This window comes from Rhinatrema bivittatum, chromosome 6, assembly GCF_901001135.1.
Source record: "Rhinatrema bivittatum chromosome 6, aRhiBiv1.1, whole genome shotgun sequence".
Classification (NCBI taxonomy): Eukaryota; Metazoa; Chordata; class Amphibia; order Gymnophiona; family Rhinatrematidae; genus Rhinatrema; species Rhinatrema bivittatum.
This window is the reverse complement of record NC_042620.1, coordinates 26,063,099-26,080,240: the sequence shown is the minus strand read 5'-3', so window position 1 is coordinate 26,080,240 and position 17,142 is coordinate 26,063,099. Positions and strand designations below refer to the sequence as shown.

The window sequence follows — 17,142 nt, the reverse complement described above, 5'->3', positions numbered from 1 at the left end:
ACACATGTTCATTAGCTCATACACTCCCTCCCATGTTCTCTCACACTCATAGGCTCTCAATCACTCTCATATATGCACAGGCTCTTACACACACACACACACACACATACACGCTTTCTCAGGGCCTCCCCATCCCTTCTGGATCTAAGTCTTCAGCTGCCTTGGGATGGCCTCTGCAATGGCCTGTCAAACCTGGGGGCAGGCCCCGAGTTTGGCTCAGGCGCCATAGATTGCATTGGGAGGGGAGGTAGGCATGAAGGCAGGCAGTCCCGCATGCTGCGATTCTCCATCTCAGTAGCTGCCCACAAATTGGCTGCTCAGAATGGAGGATCATAGTGTGCAGTAGACAGACAATGTCAGCAGTAGAAGGAACCAGATTTCTAAATACCATCAACAGAATCATTAGATTCTGTTGAATGGACATCGCTCTTCTAGTCATTCCATCCGTTTCAAGTTAATTACTTTGACGTCATTATTAATTGTTTCCGCCTACTACGGTAGGTACATAACCATTGCGCAAAATGGCGGATCCTGCTGCCCGAGAAAAGCTGCAGCCTAGTAACAGAGCCAAGTGGCAGTGTCTGGGAATCGTAGGTATTAAGCAGTTTGTGATTTGAATTTAAAATGTTGTTTTGCAAGGAATTTATCACCTTGTTCCTGTTATTTTTCAGTATTGGCATTGTGCGGCCCCTGAGGAAGCTTTTGACAGAAACACGAGCCGTGTCGGGCCATTGCCAGCGTTCTATATCCCTACTGCAAACTCCGCTACGATAAGTGTTTTTCACTGCCTTATATTGTAGTAAATTGACACAAGCTGTCATTACCTCAAATGTGCAAACCCTAACAGAGAGACCGATGATTTGAACTTCCTGACGGTGTATTTGAAAAATCATCACCGCACAACCTTGATAGTGGCGTTCCGAGGGCACTCACACGGTGAGCCCGCCACAATATATGAGGTCTCACTGTTTATAAAAATACAGGCTACGGCAACTATTGTCGGTTTATGTTGATGGTATTTAGAAATCTGGTATTATAAGATTCCATCACTCGTTTGTACAGATTTGATTTAAAGCAGTAGAAGGAAGACATTCATTCGCGAGCCTCAGTTTTTGCAACTCATAAAATGCCAGTTGGCCACCCCTGGTTTAGATGAATAGTGTTGATTATGGCAAGTAGTATGGATTCTGTTCTGTGTCCTTTTTTGAATCCAGATTGGTAAGCATGAAGGAGGCTGTTTTCTTACAGGAAGTTGAGGAGTTAGAAGTAGATCACTTTTTCTACTAGTTTAGATAGAAAAGGTAAGCTGGAGATTGGGCAGTAGTTATCAACTATTTTTGGATCGGAGCCTGGTTTCTTTAAAAGTTTGATTATGGCCTTTTTTTTAGTTGGTAAGTTAGTGTGCCTTGAGTTAGTATGGTGTTTATTATGGTGGCTAGCCAGGGAGGGCTAGATCTTGCTTTAAGTCACAGATGTATTTTCGGGGGGTATTGGGTTCAGTAGGAGGAGTTTTTCTACCTCTGTGGGGAGACAGTCATGAACTCGGACAGTGAGATGCTGCCTGGATAGGTTTGAAGGAGAAGAATTTGAGGTTGGGCAGGATGTGTCAAGGTTTTGAAGGAAAAGCATATTTGAATATTTTTCATGAAGAATTCTGCAAAGTCTTCTGCTGTAAAGCCATCAGTAGTGTTTGTAGGAGTCAATTTCAGGCTTGGAGAGCTCAGACCAGCTGAAATAATTTTGTTAAGTGTTTTTTCTTTATAATTCTAGCTGTTTAGTAATATATTGTTTTTTGACTTGTCGATGCCCGTTTTATATTCCTTTGCATGTTCTTTGCAGGTGAGTAGGTGGTTCTATGTTTCTGCCATTTCTGTTCTAGTTGGTAGGATTGTTTTTCAGGAAGTAGGAGTCTTCCCATTAGATAGGAACCAGGTGAAAAGATTTAGTCGTTTGGGTGATCTGGTGCATGGGATTTTTCTACCCCATCTATAAAGGATAATAATTTCACTGAAGCAACACTAAGGTATTAATATAGGAACTAATATTCCAAGCTATTTAATCCCATAAGATCAAAGTTAGATGAGCATCTTTAGAAATTTGCTGCCACTGAGCATCTAGAAAGTTATCGCTCATTAAGTGACTCAATTTAGTCACTCAAACTCTGGGCTGTTTCATGGAGATGTGATTAGGTCAAACAATGAAAGTGAGCAAACTAGTGCTGATTTTCAGCACTAGCCAGCTAACTTAGTATCAGGATGTTAACCAGCTCTGAACCAGGTTCTACTTGGTTATAGGCTAGTGCTTTATATGTGGAGCCATGAAATGGTTCAAATACAGATTCAGGCACTTGTTGCTTAGAGCCTGGTATGTTTTAGAGGTCCCATTCCTGAGAAGCTTGATTGGTCCTCAGGTCTGTAAGAGTGAATTCTGAGAACTCCACAGTGTTCCTAGTAATTCAATAGCTCAGCAGCCAAGACTATTTTGGACCCAGTGAAGGCTAGTGAGTTCTTAAAATCTGTGTACCAGATACTGAATACCGTTGACATGTTCAAGTCTTACCATGTGTTGTGTTGAAGTACTGTCCAAGTGTGTGCTGCATCTTGTGAAGCAGGAAGGTTTATACTGGACTTGAATTAAGCCTTACCCTAAAACAGTGAGTGTAACAAATGAAAAGTTGTATCTCTACATTCTTGCACTACATAATTCAGATCTTATTTATGTTCCAGCTTATATGTAAATAAACCATTATTGAGACATTACTACCAAGAAAACCTTGCCCTAACCCAGTACTTAATCAATATATTATAGTGACATATGAAATAGTTATTTAGAAAATTCTTTATTTTATAAACATCAGCTTGTATAAACTCATATATAAAATCTCATTTGTTTCACAAGCTACACATAAGGACAACCCAGAACAATATATATCCCACATTATACATAAAAAACAAACTCATACACCCATCCATATAATTTAAAAATTACAGCATCCTTTTCTCTTGCTTCTTCTCTTTTACAAAACTCCCGACATGTTTCGCTATGAAGGCTTCTTCAGGGGAGCATACATCCAATTACGAAATTGATGTTCCTGAGCATTCAAAAAAAGCACTCTCATACCACTTCATCTTCAAAACATGTAGTTCTTCTAATTAAAGATCATATTACGTGTATCTCCTCACGTTTATCTTTCTACAAAATACAATTCATATGCAAAAAACCTTTTAACTAACAAAACAATTTTTACAAAAAACAGACAATATATATATATAAACCGGCATGATGTGCTTCACGAATGTCGGTAAAAGTTAATAAAATAAATAAATAAATAAATAACAGCAATCCTCAAGTACCGATCCTGTGGGTTCAAATGTATCCACAGAAGAAATGCTATCCTTTAATTTTCATGTACTCCAAATCTGTAATAGTTAAAATTTAACCCCACAGAATTAGTTCACCACACAAAACACCAAATCAAAAACATATATAATAAACAATTGAGGGAGAAGTTGAAACTCACCACCAACACTCAAGGTGAACCCGTGTCTTTCAACATATGTTATATCAAAGTTTCCAACTGTTCGAGTTGACCAATGACGCAACCACCCCAATCCAAATTTAAAGGGAAGGAGAGCCAATCAGATGTCGCCAATTCAAAACCGGCCTGATGTGAATTCTATTCGTGAAGTCCGGTATAGAAATATATATTAAATAAATAAATAAAACATGACACCCAGTCAACTTTCTCATTTAAACCTACCGGAGCCAAAGTTTTCAGAAAAAAGATCCATTGTTGTTCTACCCGTAACAGGATCTTAATATCCCCTCCTCTCCTACTACTTATCTGTTGAACCACGAAAAATCACAAGTCATCCACCGAGTGCCGACACTGCTGCCAAAACTCCAAAGACCATTGGCCACTGCATTACGATTCGGACTACAATGTTCTGCAATACGTATCTTAATTTTTCTAGAGGCAGATTCAATAAAAATCCTTTTCCACCGATCCTATCTTTGTGTTTATTGCTGCTAGCCATCTTGGATCGGCTTCTGCTTTGTTTTTTGGGCCAATCCCTGTCTTGGATACTTGGCATATTTCTCCCGAGGCTGTGCCACCCATAGCAGAGCCATTTTTTTCTACCTGTATGTAGGTGGCAAGAATGGGAGGCTCAAGAAGGGAGCTTCCCAGAAATATGATCATTTGTCTCTTGATAGTATGGATGTTATCAGTATATTGAAGAAGTCCAGCAGCGAAAAAGAAATCAGAGGGATGCTTCTTGTTACTTTTGTGTTCCCTCAGGATAGGGACTCTTATGAAGTGTTTATTTCATGGCCCAAAAATTTGTTTTTTCACCTGTTTCCAGAGCGATGCAAAATCACAGAAAAAGAAATGTTGGCAATGCCCCACAAAAATTTAGTTTTGAGCATAATTTTTGTAGTCGTTTTCCATGCAAACGTATTTTGTCTTTGAATAATGTGAAATGTTTTATTTTTTAGCCTTCACTGTTGCATTTCTTTTTAGATTAAGAAGGTACAAGGATCTTAATATGGTAGTTTCCATCTTGGCCCCACTAATAATGAAATTAATTCTGCTCCTAGTCTCTCAATATTAGGTTTTGTTTTGTTTTTTAACTTATGTTTTTCCTAATTTGTTTATTGCTCAAAACCTACATGGATCTCCCATGTTTGTGGAAATAATTTTCTTTTTCTTGTCGTTTTCCTCTTTTTTTGGTATTGGAATGTATTCCTATATTAAATTTAAATTTGAAATAAAATTAACATACAAAAAAAAAGCTCCAAGAACTACCAAAGGAGAGATGCAGGACGGAGATACAAACAGACAGGAACCTGAAAGCAGCCTCGATAATTAGGAAAGATTCTCTCTTACTTTGAGAACTGAAGACACTGTAATAACAAGGTACTATACAATCTGCAGTTAAGAACTAAAGAGACCCAGCAGTGGGCATAAAACCTGGAACCAGATAGATGCTAGTGAGAGCTAATTGATTTTTGTTTTATTTAAAGTTGCTTTATTAAAGAAACAGGAGAAAAGTAGTGTTCAATCGCACACTCCAAGGGGTATCCAGCTCTAGGTCCTCAAGGGCCACAAAAACAAGTCAGATTTTCAGGATAACCATAGTGAATATGCATGAGATAGGTTTGCATATAACTGAGGCAGTGTGCCTACAAATCTCTCATGCATATTCATTAGGGATAGTGTGAATATTCTATTGGATTAAAGCCACAATATTGGTTTGCATAATTTTTGGGGCACATCAGGAGAGGGCCAGACATGACATAGTAGCCAACAGGTTTCAAGCTACTATTCAAATACTCCTAGAAATTTTTCGAAAAGTCCTATAATCTTGAAACCTTAGTTTCAAAAACCTAGTACTAAAGCAAACCAGTCCCTATGGAAATTGCTCTGTGAAGCTAAGGAGGACCTATAGAAGGCAGAGTTTAATAAACAAAATATAGCTCATATTCATAAGTATACTTTTACCCTGTAATACAAAACCAAGTCAAGCATTATTACAAATTCAATTATGTTTCTTTACTAACAAGAACCAACAAATGGAACTTTGAGACCAAGGAAAAATTAAATTTGAAACATTCGTGAACCTTATAGAATGTGGTTTCCTTCAATTCACCATTTAACTTTGCAGTTTGCAGCAAATAAATGTGTTGACGTTTTCTCTGTTTGTAGCACAACAGAGCTACTTTTTAGCAATTCTAATAAGTTAATCATTTGGCTTTCACAGGCAAGCAGTGAAAACAGAAAAAAAGATACAATACAGAGATTCAGAGATAGAAATGAGCTACTTACTGGGTTGTCAGTAGAATCATCGGCCAACTGTAAACCAAAATAGTCTCTCTCAGTCAAATCAAGATGCTTGAAGACTAAATCCAACAGAACTTGCCCTTGATCATGTTTCTGGAAGAAAAGTAAACGAAATACTGAAAAACTAAAACTATCTTTCCCTTTGTTCAGAGATTTTTTTTTTTTTATTTATTTTTTTTTATTAAAGCACCTGAAAATCAGTTGTTTGCATAATTTTGAAGTAACCAACCTCTTTACCCAATGATTTAATTTCCTGTATCTTTAAGAATGGGAAAAAATCTACACAGAAAAAAAATGTTCCACAGCAGACTTTGCAGAATATTCTCATATTTGAACAAAAAACCCCACAGTGCTTTTTACAGATGTATTTGCTTGCACAATTGTTTTCACTCCTTGAATGAGAAGAAAATTAAATGCTCTGTCAAAAGATGTTATTATTTCAAACTTGTGTAAGCAAACTGATTTGCTTTTTGAAGCCTTCTTACTTTTGCCCAAAACTTAAATCTGGCTCACTATGAAAGGAGAGAAACAAAATAGTTCTGAGGGGCCAAAGCAGGAAAAACACACACACTGAAATATAACTGGTAGCAAAATCACTGGTCTCAGCGAAAAATGACAATCTGAAGCACATAGTATGTCAGTAGAAAAACAAACTGCTGCTCACTTTTGGGTTTTCTTGTGAAACTCTGGAAAAGCATTATATGGTTGCTACTATTTGATGTCATCACCGGTGTATGAAGTGAACTGATTTGCATTCAGAGAAAGCAAAAGCTATCATGAAATGCAAGTTGAATAGGCTTTGATGCATTCTAAGGCACTAATGTACTGCAGCACTGGAGTACCACCGAGATACCCTATAGCTTCAGGCAATGCAACTGTAGGGAATATCCCAATTCTTGCTAACAGCAGCTAAGATGGACTCTCTGAAGTAAATAAAAAATGGCACTGCCAGTTTGTCTATGAGCAGCCAAATGCAGAGTCTTTGCAGCTGCTGTGTACATGACCAAACCAGACAGATTTATGGGCCCTTCTATTTATTTAAGAACTTTTAATATACTGACATTCGTAGGACACATCATTCCAGTTTACAAATAACTCAAAGAAGGCAGAAATTATAATGAACACGGGGGGGGGGGGAGGGGAGCAGGCAAGAAGGGGGGAGAGGGGGCAGGGGGTAAGAGCAGCGGGAAAGAGGGCAGAAGAGCGAGAAGTGAAAGGAATAAACCATAATGAAACTAAGTAAAAAAACATATCTACAGCAATTTCTTAAGTGACAATACAGGCGGAGTACTTATTTACATCATTTCCTTAAATCACCTCAATAGCGGACGGAGTAAATAGAAAACTGGGTAGGTTAGATGCGAAAAACGGATGGAGGACGGAATCAGATGTATAAAGGGGAAGAAGGCTATGTCTGATTAATATCTGGGTAGGCTTGCCTGAAGAGCCATGTCTTGATGCCTTTTTTTGAAGGTGTGTAAGGAAGGTTCAAGGCGTAGATAGGGGAGAAGTGAATTCCAAAGGGTAGGGCCGGCAATGGTGAAGGCTCTTTCTCTGGTATTGGTGAGGTGTGCGGTTTTGAGGGGTGGGGTGTGCATGGTGCCTGCGAGGGCGGTTCGAGTGGGGCGATTAGAGGTACGGAAGCGTGGTATGTCCTTGAGCCATGCAGGATTATTTTTTATAAAGTGCATTGCGAAGGATGGTGAGGGTTTTGTATTGAATACGGAAGGGGTTCAGTAGCCAATGCAGGTCCTTTAGTATGGGGGTTATGTGTTCAGTTTTACGGGTATTGGTTATGATTCTTGCCATGGCATTCTGTAGGATTTGTAGTGGCTTAATTTATTTATTTATTTAACACTTAATGTTGGAATAAGGGAGGCCTAACAGGATGGAGTTGCAATAATCCAGTTTAGCCGAGCTGGAGCTAAAAAAGGCCAAAGAGAAACACAAGGACAATTGGTACTGTGTGAATCTGCACAGCCAGAACACTAGGGCCCTCTTTTTAAGGCTCTAGGATCAATCTAAGAGAAGGACTTAGTGCCCTATCAGATCTAAGATGGCCACTTTATGAACCTGGAGAAGGAGACAAAGGACTAGTAAAAGAGCAGGAAAATCAACTAATTAAAAGCCTTAATTATGCATTCACCAGACTATGCATTAAGTTGCTGAATTATGCATAGATACGCCCTTAAAAGCAGCAGAATGCAAGCACTCAGGTTCATTGTCTTTCGATCGTTGTCAATTCCAAGAGGAAGATGAGCCATTTGAGTGCTGCTGCCTCCCACCCTGTGTCCGGGCATCCTGGATAGAAGCAACTCATGGAGACAAAGGGCAAAGCAGAACAAAGTATCAGAGACTGGGGAGCTGAACAGCCTGCTGCTTCCATGGCAGCAACTGTCCTTTCTGCCTCTTACTGAAGACCTGAGAAGGGAGAGACCACAAGACCAGACCCAAAGAGCATGTCTCTGCAAGTCTTGTATGGTAAGAAACTATAGGCTCCATTCCCTATTCAGTGGGTTAGGAAATTAAGGCTTTTAGCACTTCATAAGAAATTGCCATGCTGGGACAGACCAAGGGTCCATCAAGCCCAGCATCCTGTTTCCAACAGAGGCCAAAAAACCAGGCCACAAGAACCTGGCAATTACCCAAACACTAAGAAGAACCCATGCTACTGATGCAATTAATAGCAGTGGCTATTCCCTAAGTATAATTGATTAATAGCCATTAATGGACTTCTGCTCCAAGAACTTATCCAAACCTTTTTTGAACCCAGCTACACTAACTGCACTAACTACCTTCTCTGGCAACAAATTCCAGAGCTTTATTGTGGGTCCCTACTAGTGGGATGTGACGCTACCATTAACTAACTGATAAGCATCAGATGTCAAGCATACTTTTGTAACTATTGTTTTTCTTTTCTGTTTTCCTAATTGCTTGTGTGTTTCCTATTGAAATATTAAGCTTAACCCTGTGTAACTTAGAAATAAAGCATTATTTGGACAAACAGTTTGGTGAATTCTCTAAGCATATGGAAAGGTTGCTGGAAAATAAGACGTACACACAAATAAAGGGAGGTAGGGTTGGAAATCCTAGCTCTTCTCCCTACACAACATTGACAAGTACCATTTAGTCAAGGATATCGCAAAGCACTAACAAGAAGTAGAAAGTGTTCAGACACTGAAGTACTAAATTTTGAGGTTTGTTGAGCATTGCATTAGTGTATCACAATACAGATGCCCAATGATTAGACAAGATCCTTTCTAGTGCTTCACTGACACTGTGAAAAACAAAAGATAGACATTTTCAAAGGGAGCAGAAACACCACACGAAAGATGCAGCCAAGTGGCAGCTTCAACTGAACTGAAGGACAGTCAAATGAGCCACATTCTCAAAAGCCACATGAATCTTCAAGTAGCAAAACCCAAGAGATAAATACAGTTTGAAGTTGAAGGCTGGACAAATTTTATGCATTAGAAACTCTACTCTTGGGAACAGTCTCAGAATGGCATGTGACAAGTGACAGTTTGAATCCTACTAAGAAGCATTTCTCAACGTTTTTGATGCCAGGGCTGACATCCTAAACTGACATGGACCAGATAGCTGGTAGAGTTGAAGGAAACTTCTGAAGAATGGGGGAGGAGGTTCTCCCTCGTGTGTCTGAAGAGTATAAGGGTCCCCTCTGTGGATAAAGTGAACAGGTGGGAGGAGTACACACCCCATCACCACTTCAGGATTCTTCCCCAGCCTCAACCCAGCCACCCCCTTATGTTTTAATTACAAGAATTATGGAAAGGGTGTGTGCTTCTTGCACTCAGAACAGCAGAGGGCAAAAATCAGGTCTCCTCAAGTGAGAGGATAGTGTAATTCAGTGGCTAAAAAGACTTACATTGGTGGCAGTAGGGATAGATGCTACCCTTTAAGGGACCTAGCATTTGCAGCAGCCTTCATGGCTGTATAGCCAACACCCATTAAATTGTGTTTATGTACCAAGATGGAGTGAGGGCAGTCCAGGGCTCATCTGAACCCAATGTTCGCAATTAGTCTGCTGGTCTGATCAGCTGTTCAGTGCCAATGGTAGTGAAGAGCCAGAGAATGCTGGCAGTCTGCCCCCACATCTGGAAGTGGCAACAGTGTGCAGCACTGTGGGGCCTGAAGTGAAGCCTCTACACGGTCTATTTTGGCCCGGGGATTTAGAGGAGTAGAGAATGTCCCACTCATGTCTGCAGGCAATCAGGTAGCAACCAGTACCTGTGCAAGCTGTTTCCTCCTGCAGTGACTGCCAATCCATGGACCAGCAAAATGCTGCCAAGGACTGCTGCTAGTCCACACACCAGTAACTGACAAACACTGTTATGAAATATTTGCTTTTGCAGATTATTTTTCCACTCTCTTTCACAAGTAGTACCATATGGAATTTCCCTTGTATTACTACAGAATATCAATGTGTACTTTTTAGATACAGTGACAGATTAAGGTTTTTGCCACCCTAAGAAGTGATAATGCTGTTCCTCTCCCCCTCCTTTCTAGGAAGCCCACAGCCCAGCAATTGTGTTGCAGCCTCTGCTACACCACGAAAGCTGCAGAAGTGTTGGGAGAATGGGGACTGCAAGAACGTTCCTTGCCTTGCACAGAGAACTAGGAAGGTGAAAAACTTCCCCTTAGTGGGACGCAACACTATCAAACGGGGCAAGTGTCAGAGTGCTGTGGCCCGAATACTTTGCAACTCTACTGCCATCAGACTTTTTCCAAATTATACACAGGCTTGTTCAAATAAAAATTACAGATGTAAAGAATTCAAATACAGATTTCAGATGTAAACAGAACTATAGATTTTATACTCGAACACACAGATGAAAACTGTTTAGGTGAAAAAATATTCAACCCATTTTAACTGCTGCTTTGTCTTTTTTTTTATTATTATTATTTTTGCTCTAAATTAACAGCACATTAGATCTTGTTTCATGGTCCAGTAAAATTGCTGAAGTTTTTCTTTATACAAGCGCATTCTAATGGAAGACTTGTTTATATCATTTATTTATGAACATTTATTTCGCCTTTTCCCCAAAGTTGATTTCAGGCGGATTACAATAAATTTAAAATGAACAGAGGCAATAGATCAGCTTACAGTCAAATCAGAGTTTGCAATTAATGAAGCATTGCGATCCAGTATAGCAAATCCCATTTGTGAATAGTTTCAAGACCCAGCTGTGTTTCTATTGAGTATGACACAGTCCTTCATAGCTCAGAAAGCTGGGTCAAAGATGTGCATCTTAGATGAAGGTCTAGCTGAAAAGCTATGCCTTAACTTTTTTTCCCCGTGCCTATCGTTTGTCTGGCAGTAAACGGATAGAGACGCTGCTGGAGAGTGACACTGACAGGCACAGGAGATCTTCAAAGTTTATGGAGACGAAACACTGACATAACGTCGGGTAGTAGCTATTACCTTAAGAACCGCACTAAAAATCAAACACTTAGCTTTGTGTTTATAATTGCACTGAAAACTAATTATAAAAGTGAATTATTTACATGATCAATGATTAAAATGTAGACGCAGTCTTTTTAAAGACTTCACAAACTCTGTCATTGAGTAACATTGTCTCTTTATGATGGTCATAAGGACATAAGTTAACATCATAAGTTTATATTGCACATTTATTTCAACTAGTCACTCAGGTGAATTTCCCATCTTGTGAGAAAGGTAATCAAGCATTTGTAGACAAAGTAGAGTTTTTGTTTTTTTTAATTTTATTTTTATTTGAATTTTCATTATCATATAATGACAGCAATATTAAAAGAAAAACAGAAAAATAACATTAATGCGGGAGGTATATACATCTCCAATCTAAGCAATACGAAGAACTAAATAGAATTTAAGTCAAATATTACAGGAGTGATATTCCTTCCGACTCTACATAGTAAGAAATAAACATTATTATTTATTTATAAGAATAAATGGGGAACCATATAAAAGCGGTTCATAAGAAAAAAAATTATAGGAATTGGCAGTTTCATCTAGCACAACATTTTACTTTTCCTTCCATGCCCTAAATCCACATGGAGACATTAAGAATGTGAGTCCAGGTATAGACGTAGCTGTTGAGGATCCGAAAATATATATCTATCATTCTGGTGTATCAGAAGACATCTAGAAGGAAATCGCAAGAAGTATTTAGCTCCTCGGGAGAGGACTTCATTTTTCATCTGAAGAAATAACTTCCTTTTTTCCTGTGTTCTTTTAGTAATGTCAGGAAACACTCTCACTTGAGACCCATAAAAGGAAGATTGGTGTTTTCTAAAGGATAATCTCAGTATGTTTTCTTTGTCAGAAAGCTGGAGAAAAGTCACAAACAGGGTTGCTCTCGCTTCAATTTTAGCCTCATAGGATTTTTCAAGAAAATCTGTAAGATTGTCAAATACAGTATTTATCCGGTCTTCTTGCTGTTTTATGACTTCTTTCCCAGGAAGATAGTAGATCTTTGAAAGTTCTGGTATAGCAGTTTCAGACAGTCCCAGTATATTTATAAAGTAACTTTTAAGGAGATCTTTCGCATTTGCCCATTTTGTTTTAGGAAAAAAGAGAAATCTTAAATTATTTTTCCTTACTTCATTTTCTAAAGAGTCCATCCTGTTATTCAACATATTTTCTGACTTAATAAAGTTAGTTTGAACCTCTTTTATTTCCTTTATCTCTATTTCAGCTTTTTTTAATGTTTTTTCAGCTGTCTGTACTCTTGTTTCCAAATTTTGAGTTTTATCCATATTACTTTTAACAGCTTTAGTCAGTTCATTCATAGCGGTATTCATATTAGATAGCACTTTCCAAATTTCAGTGAGAGTTATTTTTTCTGGCATTACCAGATCTGTACTCAATTCTACGTGAATCCCGGTCTCCTCACCTCTTGTCGCCATGGGGTCCCTCTTGTCTGGACTCTCCTGCCGTGAATCCTCCATGTTGTCTCTGGAGCCGTGTTCTTCCTGGCTCACCGAGGACAATGATATTTCCTCATGTCCTCTCTGAGCAACCTCGGAGGTACACGGTGGAGTTGTCTGCTGTTCCGTCCCCCCAGGAGACTGGGGTCTATATGACAAAGAGGGCACCGCTGGGGCTCCGGGGCTTAGAGATATTTCTTCGGCTAGGGCGTCCGACGGCCGCTTTCCGTCTAAGACGCCAGCAGCCAAGCTCTCCGGTATTTGTTGTGCCGCACGAAAAGCTTCCTCCAAACGAGTTTGCCTCATTGAAATTTCAGGAGTAGAGGTAAGGATCTCTCGAATCCTTGCCTTTCTTTTTGAGTGAGGCATGTAATTTTAGGTTCAATTTGGCAAAAAGTTCTTAGGAAATTTACGAGGAAAGACAGAGCAGAGAGGTTCCCGTGCTCACGATGCGGCGGCCATCTTGGTTCCCCAAAGTAGAGTGTTTTAAATGTTATCCTGTTTTCTACTGGGAGCCAATAAGAAGAAGATATAAAATAAGCTTGATCAGTTGCTTTTGCACCTACCGAAATTCTCACGGCCGTACTTTGTAAGAGCTGGAGGCGCTTCAAACTGTATTGTGAGATGCCACTGTAAAAGGAATTTCAATAATCGATTGGGCTGGTGATTAATGCATGGATTATAGTAGCAACATTGTGTTTATCAAGGAAATTATGTTTTGACAGATCTGACACAGAGACATGAAGGAAGACCTTACTACTTTTGAAATTTTGGGTTCCATTGTGAGATTTTGGCCAAGTTGATCCCCTAGGCTTGGTATAGACTCCTTAGGATATAAGGCAGTACCTGCTAGTGAGGGAAGCAATTTTAGTAGGTGACCTTGGCAGCTGAGCCAGAGTTCCAATTTAGTGGCTTTAGTCTGAGTTTGTGTTCTCTAAGTTATTGAGCTACCTCTGTAAGACAGCTATTGAGATTGGATGAAGTTATTAGTAATGGATGAAGTTTGGTCAGATCCCATTTTGCTGCAGAGTTGGATGTCCTCCATAAATGGGTGGCACTCAGTATTGAAGGACTGGATGAGGTCGCAGATATTGAAAAGTATCAGGAAGAGGACCGGGTCATGAGGCACTCCACAGGCATTCTTTAGGGCAGGACTGTTTGTTGGCCCAAATAACAGATTGTGGTCCGTAGGCAAGGTATGATTCAAACCACTCTAGGGCAGTGCCATTAATACAGATGTCTTTGAATCGCTGGATCAGGTGATGGTGATCAATCATATCGAAAGCAGCTGAGAGATCAAGTAGGGAGAAGGTTCTTTTTCACTCAACGCACAATTAAACTCTGGAATTTGTTGCCAGGGGATGTGGTTCGTGCAGTTGGTGTAGCTGGGTTTAAAAAAGGTTTGGATACGTTCTTGGAGGAGAAGTCCATTACCTTCTATTAATCAAGTTAACTTAGAAAATAGCCACTGCTATTACCAGCATCAGTAGCATGGGATAGACTTAGTTTTTGGGTACTTGCCAGGTATTTGTAGCCTGGATTGGCCACTGTTGGAAACGGGATGCTGGGTTTGATGGACCCGTGGTCTGACCCAGTATGGCATGTTCTTATGGTCGGTAATGAGGGAGTCACCACGCTGATCCACATAGAGGTGGGTACTGTTTGTGAAGGACAACAGAACTGATTCTGTTCCATGGCCTTTTCTGAACCCAAATTGGTACTGATATAGGATATTACTCCTCTAGGAAATCTAAGAGTTAGAGGTAAAATACTTTTTCTACCACTTTGGATAAGGCTGGAAACTGGGCAACAGCAGTCTATATAAGGATCGACACCATGTTGTTTTTTTAGGATAATTTGATAACAGCCTTTTTGAGCGAAGTGGGTAGCTGGCCTTGGGTTAGAATGGCATTTATTATATTGGTTAGCCAGGGGGCTAGGTCAAGTTTCAGAATACAGATTAATCTTGGGGGAACTGGATCTAATGGGCTCATAGACAATCAGATTCACTGGAGGATTCTTATTTCTCGTGGAATGACTTTCCTGAAGTTGGACTACGGGATCAAGTTTGGAGGGAGCTGAACAGACTTTGCCTGTGTGATTGTTGCATTAAAGGGGTGGCTGGTGCCAGGGATATGAGAGGTGGAGAAGATAGGATGAAAGGAAGAATAGCTTGTATTTACTCAGTGAAGAATCTGGCAAAGTCTTCAGCTGTATAGACCCTCTGTGTTAGTGAGAGAAGTTTGGATTTCTGATTTGGACTGGCTAAATCAGGGGTCAGGAACCTTTTTGGCTGAGAGAGCCATGAACGCCACATATTTTAAAATGTAATTCTGTGAGAGCCATACTAACTACAACCCCCCCACCCTCCTGACTCCAAGACCTACCAAATTCATTTACTACAACCCCCTACTCTCCTGATGCCCCCAAGACCTGCCAAATTAATTTACTACAACCCCCACCCTCCTGACGCCCCCCAAGACCTGCCAAAAGTCCCTGGTGGTCCAGCGGGGGTCCAGGAGCGGTCCGGGAGTGATCTCCTGGACTTGGGCTGTCGGCTGCCAGTAGTCAAAATGGCACAGACGGCCCTTTGCCCTATGTCACTGGGATCGACCAATGGCGGCAGTAGCCCCTGTGACACAGTAAGGGCAAAGGGCCGTCGACGCCATTTTGATTACTGGCAGCCGACGGCCCTTTGCCCTTACAATGTCACAGGGGCTATCGCCGCCATTGGTCATCCCCAGTGACATAATGAGGGCAAAGGGCCGTCGGCGTCATTTTGACTACTGGCAGCTGACAGCCCAAGTCCAGGAGATCGCTCCTGGACCACCAGGGACTTTTGGCAGGTCTTGGGGGGTGCCAGGAGGATGGGGGATTTTGTTAGATTTTTACTTTTTTATTAAAGATTTGTCTGCGAGCCAGATGCAGCCATCAAAAGAGCCATATATGGCTCCCGAGCCATAGGTTCCTGACCCCTGGGCTAAATCTACCCTGAAACCAAGGCTTAGTCTAAACAGCAACTTCAAAATAATTATAGGTTTCCTTGGTAAGTGCTATAAAGATATTTATATCATCACAGCTGAAGTTACCAAATAAAGTGTTTTAAATACAGGGGTGTGTTTAATGCTTCCAGAAGCTAGGTCTATTTATAGAACAGGATGTTTGCAGATGAGCAAGTCAAATGAATATTTAACTTTGGTATACTGCAAAAAGTAAATACCTGTGTCTACACTTATAAAGCACTGCTACTGGCAGGTCTTCTATAGAAATCTACATGTGATTTACAGGGATTAAAGTGACAGAGAAAAAAAAAAAGTGGCACCTTGCACCACTGCTACAAGAATCGGCTTCACTGGTGCTGAAAACAAGTGAGTGTGTGTGTGTGTGTGTGTGTGTGTGTGTGGGTGGGTGGGGGGGGGGGGGAGGTGTTGCACAACAATTTCCTTTAACCCTTCTGGCCTTCCAGCTCTACTGGAGCTATAGCATCATGAGTCTTCATCTGCAGTTGAGGGGTTATTACCCCAATTTTAACCCCCCTCACATGAAGCTTAGCCAGTGTAGCTGTTTGCTCTGGTTGGGACTCCTTGCCATTTGAGGCTGCGAACACTACCAATTATTTGCTACTATATTCACTGGCAGTGGCATGTGCTAAGAGCCTTCAAGGGAATCAGTGAATCCCCAACTCTAAGTGACTTCCTTTTTTTGTTATGTGTTATTTTTTCAGCTGCAGTTGCTTCTCTGTATCATGCTCTGCCAGGCCAATGGAAGCAGCAGCCTATGCCCCTGATTGCAGCCATAACTGGCCAACAGAAGGAGCAGGTGGCAGTTTCATCCTGGCAAGGCCAATCAGAGTTAGCAGCATTGGCAGGTTGAGTAGGCCCAGGCCTATTAAAAGTGCAGAATTGGACTAGACAGTAGCAACACAGCACAGGACAGACGTGAAACCCTGCTTCAACTAGAAGCAAGGTCCCACACCACCTGCCCCGAGGGAAAAGCTGTACACAGCAGAAGCACTGGGAGTGCAGGACCTTGTTTGGGAGCTGAACCTGTCCTGTGCAGAGTGGAGGTGGTGTAGTGTGGCAGCAGGAGGATTAGTGTTGGGTGGTTTGGGCTGCTAGGATACATCTCTCTGTCTCCATTGAGCGAAACAGAAGGTCAGGCAGTATTCAGATTCAGAGCAATGAGTGAGACAGCACTGCTGGGGTGGAGGTTCAGAGTGAAACTGCTGGGGACTCTCAAACCCTTCTCGCCCTCTTCCCTGAGTCCCTAGCAATATCATTCTCAATGTGATAGACTGCTGCAGACTCCAAGAGGTGGTAAGGTGAATGGGAGGGGAGTGGGTCTTGAGGGTGTGAGTGGGGGAGAAAGAG

The 17,142-nt window shown here is 40.9% G+C and overlaps 1 protein-coding gene across 1 annotated transcript in view; it reads right to left on the bottom strand.

The window, feature by feature from the left end:
- Positions 1 to 17,142, bottom strand: part of PTPN4 (protein tyrosine phosphatase non-receptor type 4) — a 685,809-nt gene that overhangs the window by 585,304 nt on the left and 83,363 nt on the right. Inside the window, exon 3 of the mRNA XM_029605153.1 lies at positions 5,828 to 5,935. Within this exon, the coding sequence (XP_029461013.1) occupies positions 5,828 to 5,935 (108 nt within the window). The remainder of the gene's footprint in view (positions 1 to 5,827; positions 5,936 to 17,142) is intronic.